We start from the raw sequence: 17842 nt of genomic DNA on the forward strand, positions 1-17842 counted from the left end.
ACGTTCGCGGAGCTACGGCGCATGGTTTTCTATGGAAAGCATCACGTGATCACCTATTATGTCATAGAAAAGTAAGCCCCGGAAGCTCCGGCCCGGACACGGCCCGGTCTAACGTGAGTCATCCTTTACTCCTCGTTTCTAAGGCTTGTATACGAACACCCTAGCAACAGACGCATATAGCAACATGCGAGCTATTGCACTGACAAAGTGTCTGTTATAAAAACAAACCAACCACACAATATATTTGTTTTTGCATATTTTTGTTTTTAATTTTACAAGAAAGATGAGACGGTTACAAAGTAGGTAGACGAGTTATCTCGCGACCTAACTATGTAACTCTAGGTAGGTGTGTAAGCGTACATTCCATTCCTCGGTCCGGAATTGAGTCATCAGTTCAGCATTTCATTGAAATGAATATTACTTTTATTATTAAACTAACAACGCTGCAGTGAGACTAGTGAGAGCGAGATGCCCGAGCTGCGTGCCAATACCGGCGATCACTTTCAAAGGCATTTTGTGTGTCATACATAATTATTTATATTAACTTGTCTTATTACAAAAGGCATAAGGTCCACCGATGTACAGTTAACAGTATGACCGATGGTATGTGCTTACACTGCTTACCTTGGTGGTGCTGCGAGGTGGGTTGTTGGTGTTGGAAGTTGGCGTACATGCCCTGCTGCGCCGCAACGGACACGTGCCCGCTGCCCGCGCCGCTCACCTGCATGTGCTGAGCCGCGGACACCTGACACAAAAACACATTATTAAATGGGCAATCGGGCACTTATACCCTCAACTGCTCAGCGCAAGTCGGCAAACGATACTGACATGCTATTACCCACATGTATAGCGCTTTCAGTTAGGTATCAAAAAATGTTTTACACCGAGTTGGCTTCAAATGTTCCTGAAACTGGTGATAGTTATACTAATGAAAAAAAAATGTTTTGTTTCACATAGAGAAAGACTGATCCATTGGGTTAAAGGAACATCCTCCGCGCGAGTATTTAAAAACATTTAATTCAGACAACACATATTCAATTACACAAACGGGTCTACCGCGATATAATTTCATTGTTTTTACCTTTAATTCCGACGTTTCAGCTGAGTTGCACCAGCTGTGGTCACGGAAAGACTGACGTCCCAACAAATGTCAACGGAGATATTAATAAAACAACACTAAACTACCCGAAATTAGTTTATAAAAATGTTCGACAAACAATGAAATTACAACAACAATGAAACAATGAAATTATATCGCGGTAGACCCGTTTGTGTAATTGAATATGTGTACAAAACGCGAGAGTTTAAAGTGTCAGACAACACAGTTCACGAAATACTCTCAAAACAAAATGAACAATCGGTATCTTTAAAATAAGACTGCGTCGACGGTCCAGTCCCGTCATCCAGTGGCGCACTCATTGGGGGAATTGTGTTTTCTAATAAACCAATGATTTCTGTATAAATCAGGTGTTGTCCTACTGATTCCCCAACAGTCTTTGTCACATATGTAGTTTAATTTGACTTATTTTTTGCTTTATCAACTAAACGGCAAATTGGTGGCCACATTTTCCCGTTTAGTTAAATGTACAAGTTTAGGGGTTATGGTGGGTACATTGATTAAGATATATACAGTCGCAATGAGATGCATCAGAGCTAAAAAAGGCATTTTAGTTCAGACGGAATACGGCTATTTTTCAAGGCTATTTTCATATTTAAGCACCATTACCACGATTAGCACTGATATTTTTGATGACGTATTTATATAAGTACGAGTACCTACACGATTAACGCATACATAAAAATACCCCATATTAAATTAAATTTCTAACAAAAGCCGGTTTTCGAATATTATCATTTTGTGGTCGTCGTATACCTGTGTGTGTAATAAATACTAATTGCTTTACGGTTTACCATAGTTTATATATTTCTTTAAGTGCTTTATTACCTTCTTTCTTTTAAGCAAACTACATAATCATACATATATTAACGATATTTGTCAAATTCCCTGACCTAACACAATTTTATTGTATCAAATATCAATCACCCTACCTACAAACATTAAACACCTAAACGGATAATAATTCCAAAGTTTACCATTACATACATACATTATCTTTACCTCGTACATTGATAACAGACGTAGGAGATAGCGATGAATCGACGAATAAATTCCGCCATAGATAGTGACGTAACTACAATAAAATGTTAGTAATAGTTAATTAACAAATTGTAAATAATATTACAATATATTTATATTTATGTGTTGTTGTTTTTGTAATTGTAATGTTAGTTACATTGCAACAATGGAGAAATATTCAGCCTCTTACATTATACAGAAAATGTTTTTGTCAAATGAATGGAGTAATGCATAATTATGCGTTAAAATATAGATGGATTATGGATTGTAGATCACAGGTGTGACAGATTGGGTCGCCGTCGACAGGCGAGGCGGTGAAGCGCCCAGCGACACGAGAAACCTGTTCCGGCGCTCCGCCCCGCTCCCGCACCCGCGATTTTTGTGACGCGCGCTCTATGTCGAGGCGGAGCATTGTGAAGCCAGACAACCTAACGGCACCTTATCTGATCACACATCGCTTCAAATGACCCGAGGATTGCAATCACTCGGCAGGTAAGGATCGCTCCCGTGTGAAACGAAAGAAACCGGTCCGCTTCCTAATAAGTATGTAAAGACGATCATTTTACGACACAGTGCCATTGAATTTACATTATGTTTAATTGATATTCGAAGACTAAGTTAAAGTTAATGATGTATAAGGACATTTCGTTAAATTTGCATGTTTAATATTCGAATGTAAGTGGGTATGTTTTGCAATAAGTCTACTAATATCCTAAACCAAAGCCAGATAGTGTCCTTCCTTCAAACCGGTAGGACAAAGAAATCGATATACATATAAGGATGAAAATGCCGGGATGGATGCCTGGAGGCATAAAATCGCTGACATGTTGCCGACTTAAAAAACGCACGGTCTTTATGCTTTGACGCCCCATCTGATTTTTGTAATTACCAGTAATATAACTTGAGGAATAATTTAAACGTTGCATTACCTCTTTTATTTAATGTAGTATCCATTTCAATAACTAATAGGTAACCTATTGGTATTGATATGGCTTTAAATAAAAATAGATACGAATACCTAGAGACGATAAGGTCGACGCGGTAGGATGGGGTCTCGCAGGAAATCGACCGCCCTCGGGTGCCGCCCGCCCATGACATTTGAACGCGAACTGATGCAGACCTTGTTAACTGACTAACGTACCGTGTTCATTTACTGAGCCTATTTATAACTGGCTATTGCGGGAGCTTTTTTGGTCACAGGGTGATTATAAAAGGAGAGGTTTTTTGGAGAAAAATTTAAGACTATCGCAATTTCCAATGTGAGAAATCGATCGCCGTCAAGGCGTCTCTCGCCCACGCATAAACGCGACGTATGATGAACGCGATTGCTTGGAACAATTTCATTACCCTATTTTGTGCATTTACCGTAGCAAAAATAAATCGAATCGTCCGAATGGGTGTACCCTCTAGGTCTGGCATGGGTGTATCAAGGCTACCGCTGCATCGACTAGTCACAAGGCCACGGTTTAGGACGTCTTGCATGGCAACTGGCATTGAGCACCGCTATACCCGCACATACCTACCTAAATTAAATAACGGAAAAGTATGTCTTTAGGTCCCATAAAAATGTTTTTTAACTCCCGAAAAAATGTTTTTGTCACACTTCGGGTACGAAACCCTAAAAATGATAAGATTTTAAAAATTAGGACCCGTTTAAAGTCGGCGGAAATTGTAAAAAAATGAATTGTAAAGTGTATTTTTATATTGTTTGAACCTTTAGGCTGGGGACGTGCCCACGTGTATCGAGCTACGCCTACGCGAGGACCGAGAATGCCAACGCCCCAGCACTACTTAGAAGTTAGAACCCTGGAACTCTACATACGTGGCCAACCCTGGATATTGAACTTTGCGCTTCAGCCAATATTACAAGGGGGTGCCCGAGCCTCCCGACTACCCAATGGTTCCCTACCTCCCCTATATATAGCATAATACTAATTATGGAACTCTACATACGTGGCCAACCCTGGATATTGAACTTTGCGCTTCAGCCAATATTACAAGGGGGTGCCCGCGCCTCCCGACTACCAAATGGTTCCCTACCTCCCCTATATATAGCATAATACTAATTGTAACTGTAGGCAAATATTAACTCTCTATTTTTTACTAATAAGTCAGCAATCAGCATGCACGACGGTTTGACTATTTGAATATCATATTGAAAATATTTATAAATATGATATTCAAATAAGATTGTCGAACCATTTGTGTTTAATGTTAAATAACCCTGTAAAAGTGTCGCGAGTTCGAGAGACGAGATAAAGCCGAGCTCCGACGCGGCGGGGAGACAGCGCGATGACACTAGGAGAGTCGAGCTGGAACAAAAAGTGCGTACTCGCGGCCCAATTGCTTCCTGCATTGCACACGTGTTCTCTACGCACATGCCGAGCCGAGAGGAACACACCACATAACTAACATTAATCCGATTCGATGCTACAATACTAACGTCAAAGCTGCCTTTTGTGTAGCAACTATACTATCGAAACTATACTTTAAAAGTTACGATAGACTTGACGCTTAGCGCGGCAAACTTAAAATTAGCTTTACATTTTTATTTGTTTTCTCTGTTTTTTTTATTATGTATCTTCCGCGATTTCTCGAAGACGGTTGGACCAATTTGGAAAAAATATTTTTTTGTTTGAAATGGTATACTTACTTTACAGTTTAAGGGTACATGGGAAGAACATGTTTTGGATAGTTTTTTCGGAAAATGAGATTTTATTAATGTTAATTGTTATATGATGCACTCTGGTAAAATAAGTGTTACTACATATACTTATATAAACTGTTTTCTGAAGTGGTATTGGTCATAAATAGGACAATGGTAATGGAACTTGAACTTAGGTCGGAAGGGGCTCGAAAGGCAAACATGTGGGCGCCACACATCTGCGCGCCCACAAACAGAACATTGTATATACGCAACTGTACAATAACAATTACACCTGCTGGTGTTTTATTGTGCGCGAATCGCAATTCAACGACAATGTTGCAAATTTTATCAAGAGTTTCGCAACTGAAAACATATGCATTAAAAAAAACCGGGCAAGTGCGAGTCGGACTCGCGCACGAAGGGTTCCGAAATAATGCAAAAAAAATGCAAAAAAAAACGGTCACCCATCCAAGTACTGATCTCGCCCGACGTGGCTTAACTTCGGTCAAAAATCACGTTTGTTGTATGGGAGCCCCACTTAAATCTTTATTTTATTCTGTTTTTAGTATTTGTTGTTATAGGGGCAACAGAAATACATCATCTGTGAAAATTTCAACTGTCTAGCTATCACGGTTCGTGAGATACAGCCTGGTGACAGACGGACGGACAGCAGAGTTTTAGTAATAGGGTCCCGTTTTACTCTTTGGGTTGGGTACGGAACCCTAAAAATGGTATTTTCTCTGACAAATATTATCACTTTGTGTTATTTCCAATTGTTATTTACCTGTTTTATCCGAAAGCATACAAAGTAAATACGAAAATAAAATACATCATACCTACTCAAATGATATGTAGGTATACTTATATATTAAGCGAATGTTATACAGCGGTTGTCAATTCTCTACGACTGTACAATCAAACCACGCGATTTCGTCTCATTCTATTCTTTATTTATTCATAACAATAAAATTATTGTGTTGAACATAAGCTTAAAATTAAAAATTAACACTACATTAAATTAAATTACATTAAATTAAAGCTCAATTAAGTGATCCCAAGCTGGTGATATTAATGAAAGTATATATATTAAAATTCAAATTGTTTTAATTATATACGACTACGGCGGGATTAAATACACTAATCTCCGTAGTGCCCTAATTAATGCACGCGAAGCATCGCGAGATCATGTACAATATATGTATAATTGTATAGTATACATAAGCGTGCATACGCCACTATGGCAAACATAGTACCTATACACTGTACAGTCATAGTCGCGTGATGGAAGATTGCGTAGGATTGTGAGTCAATTAGGACGATGTCTAAAAAGAACGCGTTGCACTGGCAATCAAATTGATTTATAATTAAAATGGTTATAGCTGAAATGTAATCTGCTTAGCTACGAGTAAGTTTACCTGCTAAGATTAATTTGGTTCTTATTGCGTTACATTTAGCATCCAAATCCAAATATAATGCACCAGTTGGAATGTTACAGGTATTATTAATGCAAAGGTGCGAATTAACTTCTGTATTTGTAAAAAAAATGTTTATAAAATGTTAAATAATAATAAAGAGTTAAAAATATATCATCCTTAGGTTCATCGTATCAGAGAAACGGTGCTTACTTGCTTAGGGCGGCGGCACGGCGGGAGCCTGCCTCGCGCCTCGCGCCGTGGCGCGCGCACCGCCTGCCCGGTCGATACCACACCAGACTCCCATGTTTTTTATGTCCTTTCACGTCACGAAATACCCAATAAAGAAGACTTCCAATTACTTTAACCACCTAGGGACCAGGGTTCATGTGCAAAATTACTCTTATTAGCCGTTTAATACTAAATTAACAACGTCCAGCCAAATTACTACCGCAAAAAGGGATACAAATTTTGGCGCGTAAGCGGCACGCTTTTGAAACGTTTTCCGGTGTACTTATTTTAAACAATTGGCATAATTCTCTTGTCTCGCACACGCCATAATGAGCTCACAATACTGGAATGCTATTCAGTTCGATAATATTATAAAACCGAGTGATTTGGCTTCAATTGGCCGCTCTCGCCGGTTACTCCTCGGTCATTGTGCATATTGCTAATCTGCATTTCAAATTGAAGCGAAAGCCATTGTGTTTGTCTGTAGAAAAGATATATACATACTTATTTACTTGGTTGTGCCAGTATGTATAGCCCGGGTAAGTCACCGTTTGAGTAGAAAGTAGGAGTACATTTCGTCCCATCATCTTTTAAGAATAGGTGATGAATTGTATTAGTGACACGGTTGCGTTGCAAAGTTAGTGGAAGGTCACAACTGGAATGTCTGAAGTCTCGCAACATAGTCGCTAAACTTTCGCACGTTGAATAAATTACAACGAATACAACTGTTATCTATGATAGTGGTTAAATTAAGACGAGGTAATTTGTTACGTACCTGAAGATTATGATGAGGTTGCGAGAGATGCAGCTGCTGATGCTGAGACATGTGCAGGTGGTCGAGCGAGGGCCGCGGGCGGTAGCCGCCGGGGCCGGGGCCGGCGCTCGGGCCGCCGCCCGCGCTGTACCCGCGGTAGCGCCAGTCGCCGCCCGCCGCCTGCTGGTGCTGCTCCGCCATGTGCTTTAGAGTCTGCGCGGCGGGCGACATCTCGCCGCTCGTGCCACCGTACCGCGGCGCGGGCTCGCCTTCCGGAGGTTCCATGCTGCCTAGCCCGTTGAATCTGCTCCCGTCCAGATCGAAATCTTTCATAAACTCCGGATACTCGGCAATTTCAGTAATGAGATCTTCGAAAGTATCGTCGCCGTCGTCTTCCCCGATCAGCTCGGCCAGCCCGGGGAACGCGGACGCGGCATCGCGCTCTAACGCGGCAGCGCATTCGTCTAGGCCGACGAATTCGTCCTCGGCGACTTCTGATTTGCACTCGGCTTTGCACTCGCGGTCGCAGTCGAGCGGCGTGGGCACGCGCGGCGGGGCCTGCGGGGGCGGCGAGTTGGACGTCTTGACGGCGTTGGCGAGGGCCTTGACCGTCACGTTGGTGGAGATTTGCTGCGGCTGCGAGTCGGCGGCGGAGGTGGTGAACTCGAGCTGCTGCACTATCTCCACCGAGAACTTGGTGAGCGCCTCGCCGGCGCCGCCGATACCGCTGCATTGCAATTTCGCCGGCGGCTCGTAATCGCCGCAACCAAATTTTTGTTGCTGTAACAAAAGACCAGTGTTAACAATAGGCTCTACACCAATTATCAAAACGTACCGTCTATCACCACATTTACCGCCAATTTTAAAAAATAATCTTGAAATTCCACGTATAAGATTCATATTATATAAGAATTTAATATATATATCACAACATTTAACAATAAATCATCAGACCAGCAGTCGATACGAGTCGGCTGTATGAAGAACAGATTTTCTCAGAATTATCCTAACCATTGGAAAATAATAAAGCGTGCTATATTTATATATATTGTTGTTTTAAAAATGGTTCGTTATAATAATGGGTTCTTTAGGTAACTGAAACAAATGCTAGAATTTTATCCAGTGAACATAGGTATTGCATGATTTAAAGATTTGTGTCGTCACTATCAAACTTAACGCTTTCAGACTACGAATGTTGGATTTCACAAGTCAGTGTCGTTGTAAGTGATACATTGACGCGTGAGTAACGTTTTCCACCAGAGAAAACAAGATAATTTCAATTAGCTTTTCTTTCGCATTTTTTTCATACGAGATGATGGCAATAGCAAACAATCACACGAGTCTAATTAGACAGTTACACGGTTCACTGAGGGGCTACCGCGAAAACCGAAATTCGCAAATTGCGGGGATCTTTCTCTTTTACTCCAATGAAGGCGTAATTAGAGTGACAGAAAAAAATGCCCGCAATTTGCGAACTTCGATTTTCGCGGTTATAGCCCCGGTGAGTGATGTTGATGTGTGTTTATTGTGGTTAGTGCAAATGGCCGTAAGTATAGCTTTTAGACACAAGAAAGGTGCCGTGGATGCCATATAAATTAAAAATTGAGTTCTAGGGAGAAAAATGAACGGTTGTAGTATAAAATAGTGTATAATGGTGGTTATAGGGTGGAGCATCGAGGCGTAGTATTTTACAAGATGGTATCTATGTCGCAGTCGGATCGTATAATCCGCCGTATTACATTACGGCTAGCCGTTTTCAAAAACAGGGGCGTTTTGAAATGCGGCGGTTTAACGATTAGCCGTATTGAATGCGGCTGAATGAGAATCCGCCGGAATGTATTCGGCGCCATACGTTCTTCAACACGGCTAGCCGTAATGTAATACAGCGAGTCATTAGCCGCCGCTTTGACAGTTTTTAGTTCCCATTTTTAACACTCGTGGCGCTGCCTGACAAACGCTGGGGTGTCCATCAAATCTGGAGTTTGTCGGACTGTTTCTTTTCAAAAAAAAAATTTCCTTCGCAACTTAACTAGACGGAGCCCCGCTTCGCGGGGCTCCTATTTCTGAGCGGTTTGCCCTTCGGGCATCTGAAGCTACCTAACGAACCTAACCTACCTACCTATTGATTAAGTGAGACGTCCGTGAAAACATTACACTTTGGGGAAAAAAGCGTAGGTAGGTAATTAGGTTAGGTTCGTTAGGTAACTTCAGATGCCCGAAGGGCAAACCGCCCAGAAATAGGAGCCCCGCTTGCGGGGCTCCGTCTATTTAAGTTGTGAAGGAAATGTTTTGGAAAAGAAACACATGTAGTGCGGTGGGACCATGGTAGAAATAAATTAAATTGCAAACATTGTCAAACTCCGGTTACGAAGGCGACCGAAAGAACTGGTCACTCTACAATGTACGATGCGGCTAAACGTGGGCCGCCTTATTGAAGAACGTATCGCAATGACAATCCGGCTAATCGTCGAACCGCCGCATTTCAAAACGCCCCTGTTTTTGAAAACGGCTAGCCGTAATGTAATACGGCGGATTATACGATCTGACTACGACATCTATATTAATAATTTGAATTGCACGTTAGGTTACAACATTTGCAACTACTTAAGTACAAAACTAAAATGAGTAATACGTAGAGAGTCGTTGTGCTGGAATGTACTTTCAACCTCTGCGCTACATGTGGGCCTAAGTAACCGCAAACAATACTCTGCAGCGGGACCTTGGCGGATTAATCACGTGCGCACACATTGTAAGAGTACGTATTCTACATATAACTACATACACAACATAAAATATGTGACGTTCCACGGGAAAAGGTACCTTATGAGGGTTTCTAGTTTCGGAGTTATGAAATGTTTTGTAAAGAGGTGAAAAAATGCTCAATTTTTTTTTATTGTGTGATCTAAAACCTTAATGCGTAACGTTTGTTTACCTGTTTTTATTTTTGTTATAAGTTAGTTATAAGCCTAGTAATGTCGTCTCAGAGTTTAGTAAAAAGGTACCTTGTGGAAAAAATGTTGAAAATTACCAAAAAAACTAGTCAATACGGGAAAAGAAGTTTGGTAGAGAACTGTATTAGAATTCTGCAAAACTAATTTGATAATTTCAGTTCTGGTTGGGGCGCCTAGCAAATATTATAACCGTACATCGGCCGACATTACAAATCCAAGTAGCCTGCTATTATACCAAAGATACTCTCGTCAAGTCTTTCTTAACTAGAATAATCTTCATTTGGTTTGGTCGCATGCAATAAATCAGCCATTGGTTTGCTGAAAAATGCCAATACCCGACGCATTACCTTATGGAATATCTAAGGTCATTGAACCTCAATGCCGCTTGTCTTCAATGGCAACTAAAATATATTATTGATAAGAAATAGACGATTTATACCATCTTTACCCCAAAATATTATTAGTTTATCCTGTTCCATCATCATCATGCCTCATCATGTAACTTAACCACAAGGTACCTTTTCATTACATACAAATTATTGGTCTTTTTTAAGATTATTATGACGAAGAACTAATTAAATTTGTGGCAGTTTAATGTAAATTAATATTTTCTATTCATAAAAGATAAACTTCAATGTGATTGATGTTTTGTAGTGATGTATTATTAGATTTATTTCCATAAGGTACCTTTTCGTAAATGTATGGAGCAAATACTGTTATTGTTATGTAAGTTTAAAGTGGCATAAGGGGTTAAATATAGTATTTAGTTGGGGTTTTAGGATTTATTTCATTTGAATGACAGAATTTCTTTCATATGTGCTCAGAAAAATTGATTGTGTGTCTCATTAAAAGTAAAAATAATCAATTTTCTGATTTTATATGAAAAACTTAGAAAATACATTTTCACCTCTAAATCGGTATTGTTTTTTGCTTAAACTGTCTCTCAGTGTCGTTTTCTAATAGATAAAATTTAAATCTTGAGAGCTCATTGCAATCAATCGTGAAAATGAAATAAAACTTTATTTTCAAGAGACTGGTTAGTATACACATAAATCAGTCGATATCAAAGGTTTCTATTTGCATCACAGAACAAGTCGCAACATTTTTTAAATCTCAGATATATAAGGTATTATTATTTGTAGTCAACTATGTAACTTACTTCAGGAACATAGTTTTTTAGGCGGCTAAACTTAAAACTTCTCTATCGTAAAGTTGCTCATTTCACAACATTATTTTCAAAAAATCATATCTCTGTAACTACGCAACATAGGAGGTTGATCTTTTGTGTTATCGATAGCTTATTTATTGTAGATTACTGGGGTATGCATAACTCCATACCCGCCATAAGGTACCTTTGACCGTGGGACGTCACATATAGGTATATTCGCAACGCTTCTGGAACTGCAAACACTACGTCAACCGTCAACAACATAACATATAGAACTTAACTATAATGTTGTGACAAGTACTCGTCATTTGTCAAATGCTCCTGCAGACGTTTCTAACGAACCCAAAATCTATATAGTGTGGCTGCATTTTGTCGCCGTCTAGTTTCTCCTATGGCGATCCTTTGACTGCGTCATTAGAAGTAGAACAGCATCGAGCTGTTCTAATGATGATGATTTACATACCAAATGCACAGCTCAATAAGACACAGACACCCTACAGACAGATACACGCCATTTAATACTGACTTTCCCGTGTCGTCCGGAATCGATGTAGCTAGAAATTTACTTATAGTAAAATAAAAAAAAATAATGGTGGCTTCTCACCGAACAAATGTGATTTTCTACAATTTAGACAGTGTCAAGTTTGAGCACTTTATTCCTCATCTCACCGCTTTACCGCTTGCATCCTTTTTTAGTGTTCAATGTCAGCTCTTGGCAAGAATTGGCGCAGCCAGTGGTTTTATTACGATGGGCCAACGCCGGCCACTCCAAAGGACGCATTATGCGTTAGAGGGAGCAAGTGATATTGCTATCTCATTCTACCGCATGTCTGCGTCCCTTGGAGTGGCCGGCGTTGGCCCATCGTGTACAGGAGCCATTACATAAGCGACCCATCTCACCCATCCCGGAGGGGAAATTTCGAACTGTTTCAAGAAAGAGCCGGAAATCGAACTCACCACCTCCGGTTTGCGCTACTGCTGGCGCGCTAGTGTATGCAATTTAGTAGCCGACTGTACAAACTTACAGTTTATAGTCTGCCTTAAATCACATCACGCAATTGGGTTATGGACGTTACGGAGGTACCGCACCGATAACAATTATGTTTACGTTACGTTGCCGGACATTGTTATCAAGTACCTAAGTATGTATTGTATATACTAATTTTAGTAATAAAATTAATGCAAGAGGTAGTTTGCTGCCTGCGTTATTTATCATTATCAAAGAATTAATTATCATGTGCTAAAATTCAACTGATGGTAAACAAACTAAGAAAAGAAGTTTAAATAAAGCAGGGCACGCTCGGGTCTTCGGATGCACAGAAGCATGCCGACGATTGTCTTTAATGTCATTAGCCAGGAAGGAACGGTATGATATGTACCTTTTGCTATGTATCATCGAGTTTATAGGTACTGTTTTTTTTATTTACATAGTTGAATTTATAGCTTGTCATTTTCTGGCCTGTGGCGTGGCATATGTGTGTAAGATGAAAAACTGGCATGGGGCAACGGCTTATGTTCTACAAATGTTATAAGGATAAGCATAAATAAGACAAAACAAAAGGCGTACTAGGAGGTGGCAACTTCACTGGTTCATATGTTGCATAATATTAATATCTGTAAGCATTATTGTACCGTTTGTGCCCAAATAAACATTAAACATTAAACATAGGAGAGCTTCGCCTCTGGTAGATCGAGCCGTTATATGGAGCGCACGCTACTTGAAAGCTAGTTTAATTGCTATACATATAGTTACGAGTACCTACGGGTACGCTAAAAACTTAGTGGTATTGGGTCGGTTTCATTGCCTTTCAGCGAATATTGACTAAAAAAACAGTTGCGTATAACATAGTCACCGACACGACAGCAGACTGAATATTCGATTCGATTTCAAAACAGATGTATAACCCTTATCTACATTTTTGCCATAGTTACGAGTAAATACCAGGAGCAAGTACTGAAATAAGATTTATAAAATGGTGTCAGAGAGCAGATTCAGAAAACGGTGCGGAGGTCGTCGCGGTGAGCGGCGCGAGACAATGCGAGGCGTTCGGTTGTGAAACTCGCGCAGCTCACGTTTGCATAACCCACGGACCGGCCCTAAGTACGCAGACAACTACCACTCTAAAACAACTGTCTATTGGCAAAACCATCAGTCGAAAATGTGAACTCGCTCCTAGTATAATTACAGATTCGTAAATAATGACGGTCGGAGGTCATATTTATACCAGCACCCCTAGTTTCATTCGATAGCTTGACGTGATTGTATGGGATTTTGAGTTTCAATTATTCCGTTATAATTATGTATTTCATAAAAATAGGATATTAAGAGGCACGGGTAACTCAATAGTTACCTCTATTAAGCTAAATATTTTCATAATCACATTGATAGAGAGTGAAATTTTGATAACCTCTTAACACTTTCGGTCCAGGCGCCCCTTTTCCAGTACAAAATGAACACACATACGTATTCTTGGCAGTGAATGTGTCAACTCGCTAGAACAAATTCGTGTAGCGCCGACAGATATCAATAACGCGATGATAAGATGGTATTGACGAGTCATGCGTCAGGAAAAAGCATTCCGACCTTCGCCGGGTAAAGTTGCAGTCGCCGCGAGATGCATAATACCTATACAAACAGTCGGCGACATGTTCCTAGTTAAACAAAGTATAAACTTGTTGACATTTCTTAAACTGATTCTTAATATATAGGGCGTAAAGGCGAGCGGTACATACTGTTGCGTTTTGGATACATTCCGAAACATTCTAATGTGTACATGTACACATTAGAACAGCTTTTAACATGTTATATACTCGTCTGAAAGTGGTGCGCGCAAGTCCTTGGCCCTACCTAGTGAGTGTAATCGATACGTTGACTAGATCCCTGTACAGAGTGTACCGTACCCGTATAAATAAAATACTAGACGCGCTTTAATCGCCCATTACTCTAGACAAATTGCGCACTGGCTGGGAGTGCGTATTTCATTAGGCGACGCTGTTATAGATATTCCATGTCGTTTTTTGGAGTTTCACTGAATAACGACTATTGAACGTTTAGCGGGGCCTCTAAATTCGATTGGGCCACTTGCTGGTTCCGGTGACCGGGTAATATTTCGCCACATTAGCAATAGTCTATCAATTAGGTAATTGAACAGTAGATTAAAAAAAAAGTAGCAGTACCTATTACAAGAATTGTAGTGATGATTGGGTAACAGCGAGTGAGCAGCATTTAGAAAGTCAGTTAAGTTGAAACAGGGACAGAAAGTGCGCCGTAATCCCGAATCACATATAATATTTTTAGTGCTATCAACATTGTTTCAACTGGGATTTAGTTGTGCCTGGTTCCTTAATGATCAATCCCCACTTAAAGTGCGAAGTCGTCTGCCACGTGCAAATTTTCCACTGGTGGTAATTTCGTCATTTACTCGACGAAGTCTTACCCCATCTTTAAATAAAATAAAGATAAGATAAAAGGGTAAAATGAACCTGTTTTTTTGTACAATTTCATTAAGTGCCCCTGTTAACTGCATAACGCACTGCCTAGTATGCAGTGCATAGGTACTCTGGTAGGGTAAGACTTAAATACATAATTAAGAGTTACGATTTTAATATATAAAATAATACAACAAAAACATTTTGTTTTGTTTTACGGTGCTTCTAAATCTTCTAATGCAACACTGTTCATCTCACCAACAATCCATCCCATCTTACCTCAACACACCTTCTTATTGCAAAGTACGAGTACAGTTTTTATTTATTTTCAATAACAGAAGCAGGCTTGACTGCCTTACGAGTAAGTACCTAATTAGAACTACAAACCGAAATAATTAAATAATTACAATTAGATAGGCGACTGCTGACATGTAGGTGTATGAAGTTATTTAATGAGATTAGGGTACCTCTATAATGTTATGGTAGGTACATTTTTTTATACTTTCATGAATTAAACAAATAACTTCAATCAAAACCAACTCTTATCGACTTAACGCAATTGTAATTACATTAGCACTACATATTGGATGCGAACAGGACGGGTGGCCTCATGGGGTCAAGTCAATTGACGTTGTCGCATCCGGGCGGGACCGCGGTCGCGCCCGCTGCCGCGCGGCACGCGGCACGTGCTGCGCTGCGCCATTGTTAATTACTAAGGTAGCCCGCGCACGTGTCGCACGAGACCTCAAACAATACAAACAACAAAACACCTACCTAACTCGCCATTGATAGACCGTATCCCGTTGACTTAAGGTTCACGAACTGTCAGTTGAATGTGTCAACGGTGGTTCAATGCTCAACCAAAAGAATCGGTGTATGTTCTCCGTCCACTGCTCATAAGCCTTTTCAGTTACGCTACGCGAAGTTGTTTACGAGGAAAGATTCTCGGAACGTCAGAGATAATCACACATAGCCAGGTAGAGCAGGGTTAAGCTTGCAATTATTTGTACGATGCAAAACAAGTATCACGTCAGACAAAATAGGAAATTAATATGTCCGGGAACAAAGTTCGAGAACAATAGGTAACTGCTGCGGCCTTCGACGCGGGCGCTGTATCTGTCAATTTTCTTGATAAAATGAATGACGGATTGAAGATCATAATCGCGGCAGTAATGCGGCGGCGAACGTCACCCATTCAAGTAATTCGTACCTATAATTAAAGACATAATTAATAAATTATTTATCGTGTAATACATACAGAAACAGGTTTTGATCAGTAAATAAGTCAGTAAGATCAGTGAAACCAAGACATATATTTTATTAATTTAATTACGTTTTAATTGGAGCAAAAGAGAAAGATTTACGAACCGCAATTTACGAACTTCAGTGTTCGCGGTAGGCCCTTCGATCTCCGAAGCTATTGCGAAACTAAATAATAATCGAATTAAATTAAGACCGTACGAGACGGGCGAAAGAAAGGCATAGACGCATCTGTATAACAGTAGGCTGCACTACACCACACACTATCATTGATATTTGAACTGATTGGCATTAAATGTGGGGACGACAATGACGAATAGTTAACTTAGAGAAGCTCGAGGTGTCACGCAACCAACATTAGGCCAGGCCACTTATCAATTAAGGTTGCCAGATGGTCGGGATTTGGCGGAATATTCCCGATATTTAGCACGTGTTCCCGATTCCCGACAAAGTGAAAACTGTCCCGAAAAACAGCTTCAAGTTATAAACCAATAATTTCAAGTTCCGAACTTTCGTCGAGCGAGCGAGCCACCCCCGTCGAGCGTAGTGCCAATAATGCAAAATAAATATCGTTGTTTTTAATACAATTACTTTAATTTGAATGTTTTTTTTCCCGACTTAAGTCCCAAAATCCCGAAGAAATTATATTTTTTCCCGATAATAGCGCCTTTCGATCTGGCAACCCTAGTATCAATAGTTGTACAGTCGCCTGCGCTCGCGGTGTTTCACCCTTAGAGCGATACTCGTTTGAACGCCTTGCAGGTTGCTAGGGTTGCAGGTAGTAAGGGTTAAGGCAATTTATTCTTAACTGGAACACCGCGAGCGCAGGCGATTGTGCCTATCTACATTATACAATCGACATACCACATGCACGCTACTATGCAGGTTCCCGCTGATGGCGGGCAGGTCGGGCTTGCGGTCGCTCTTCTTGGCCTGCCTCTTGGCCTTGCCCTCGAGGAAACGCTTCTGCAGCGCGCTCGTCTCGAGGTTCTGCTGCTCGCAGGCGCCCGTGAAAGACTGGTCAAAGCGAGGGACGCACTCGTTCTGTCGCCTACGATATGCGTCGATTCTTCGTCTGTAAAAAAATAAACAAATTAGATTTTTTTTTTCATGTGCGCGGCACACTATACTAAATAGAACAATTGAGTTCAAACTCGTATGTTTTAGGGCTCAGTGGCCGTACCCGTACTCGTATTTGTTTGTCACAGTCAATTTGCTCTGAAAATACTGGACCGATTCAGTTGAAACACTAAAGAAAAAAAATTGTAAATAAAACTGGGGGCAACAGCAAGTGGGCACTCTTTTTGTTGAGTTATTACTATTAGAAAAAGTAGACACTTAAGACACTTTTGACGCGTAGTCTGATCTGATCCGCTACTTTAGATGCTGGTTGTACGGGTAGAAATATTATAAGACTATCACGACAACGTCGACAACATTGTAAAGGTGAAATTACCTAGACTATAGTAATATATCTACCTATACATATACAAGTTGTGTTGTTGTAAGGGTAACTAGAGTAAAATAAAAATCCAAAACGCCAGTATGTCGCTAGTCGCTAGTACATAAATGCCTGTAATTTCTAACCGATGCTCAGTCAGCCGCGACAGCCGAGCGGTCACCTTGAGCTAATGTTAATGCGAACTACGTCTGCACCGCAAAAATCGTTACTAGCTAATCCATTTATTTGCTCATTGTATTTCACTACCGGTCCAATCGTTTATATAAGTTAAATAGGTAGGTATATAGCTACCTCCAGGAGGTAAACAATTGTAACTCCATCCGAAATCCTTACAATACCAAAATTTTGGGGTATTGTCCTAACTTTCGCTTTCAGTGGCTTTACAAAAATG

General features: G+C 40.4%; 1 protein-coding gene across 1 annotated transcript in view; it reads right to left on the reverse strand.

Annotated features, from left to right (window-relative positions):
* Nucleotides 1-17842, reverse strand: part of LOC134666541 (neurogenic protein mastermind-like) — a 72425-nt gene that overhangs the window by 8284 nt on the left and 46299 nt on the right. The window contains exons 2-4 of the mRNA XM_063523735.1: nt 16854-17064; nt 7203-7961; nt 625-745 (exon numbers count right to left, since the gene is read on the reverse strand). Coding sequence (XP_063379805.1) covers nt 625-745; nt 7203-7961; nt 16854-17064 — 1091 coding nt within the window. The remainder of the gene's footprint in view (nt 1-624; nt 746-7202; nt 7962-16853; nt 17065-17842) is intronic.

This window comes from Cydia fagiglandana, chromosome 8, assembly GCF_963556715.1.
Source record: "Cydia fagiglandana chromosome 8, ilCydFagi1.1, whole genome shotgun sequence".
Lineage (NCBI taxonomy): Eukaryota > Metazoa > Arthropoda > Insecta > Lepidoptera > Tortricidae > Cydia > Cydia fagiglandana.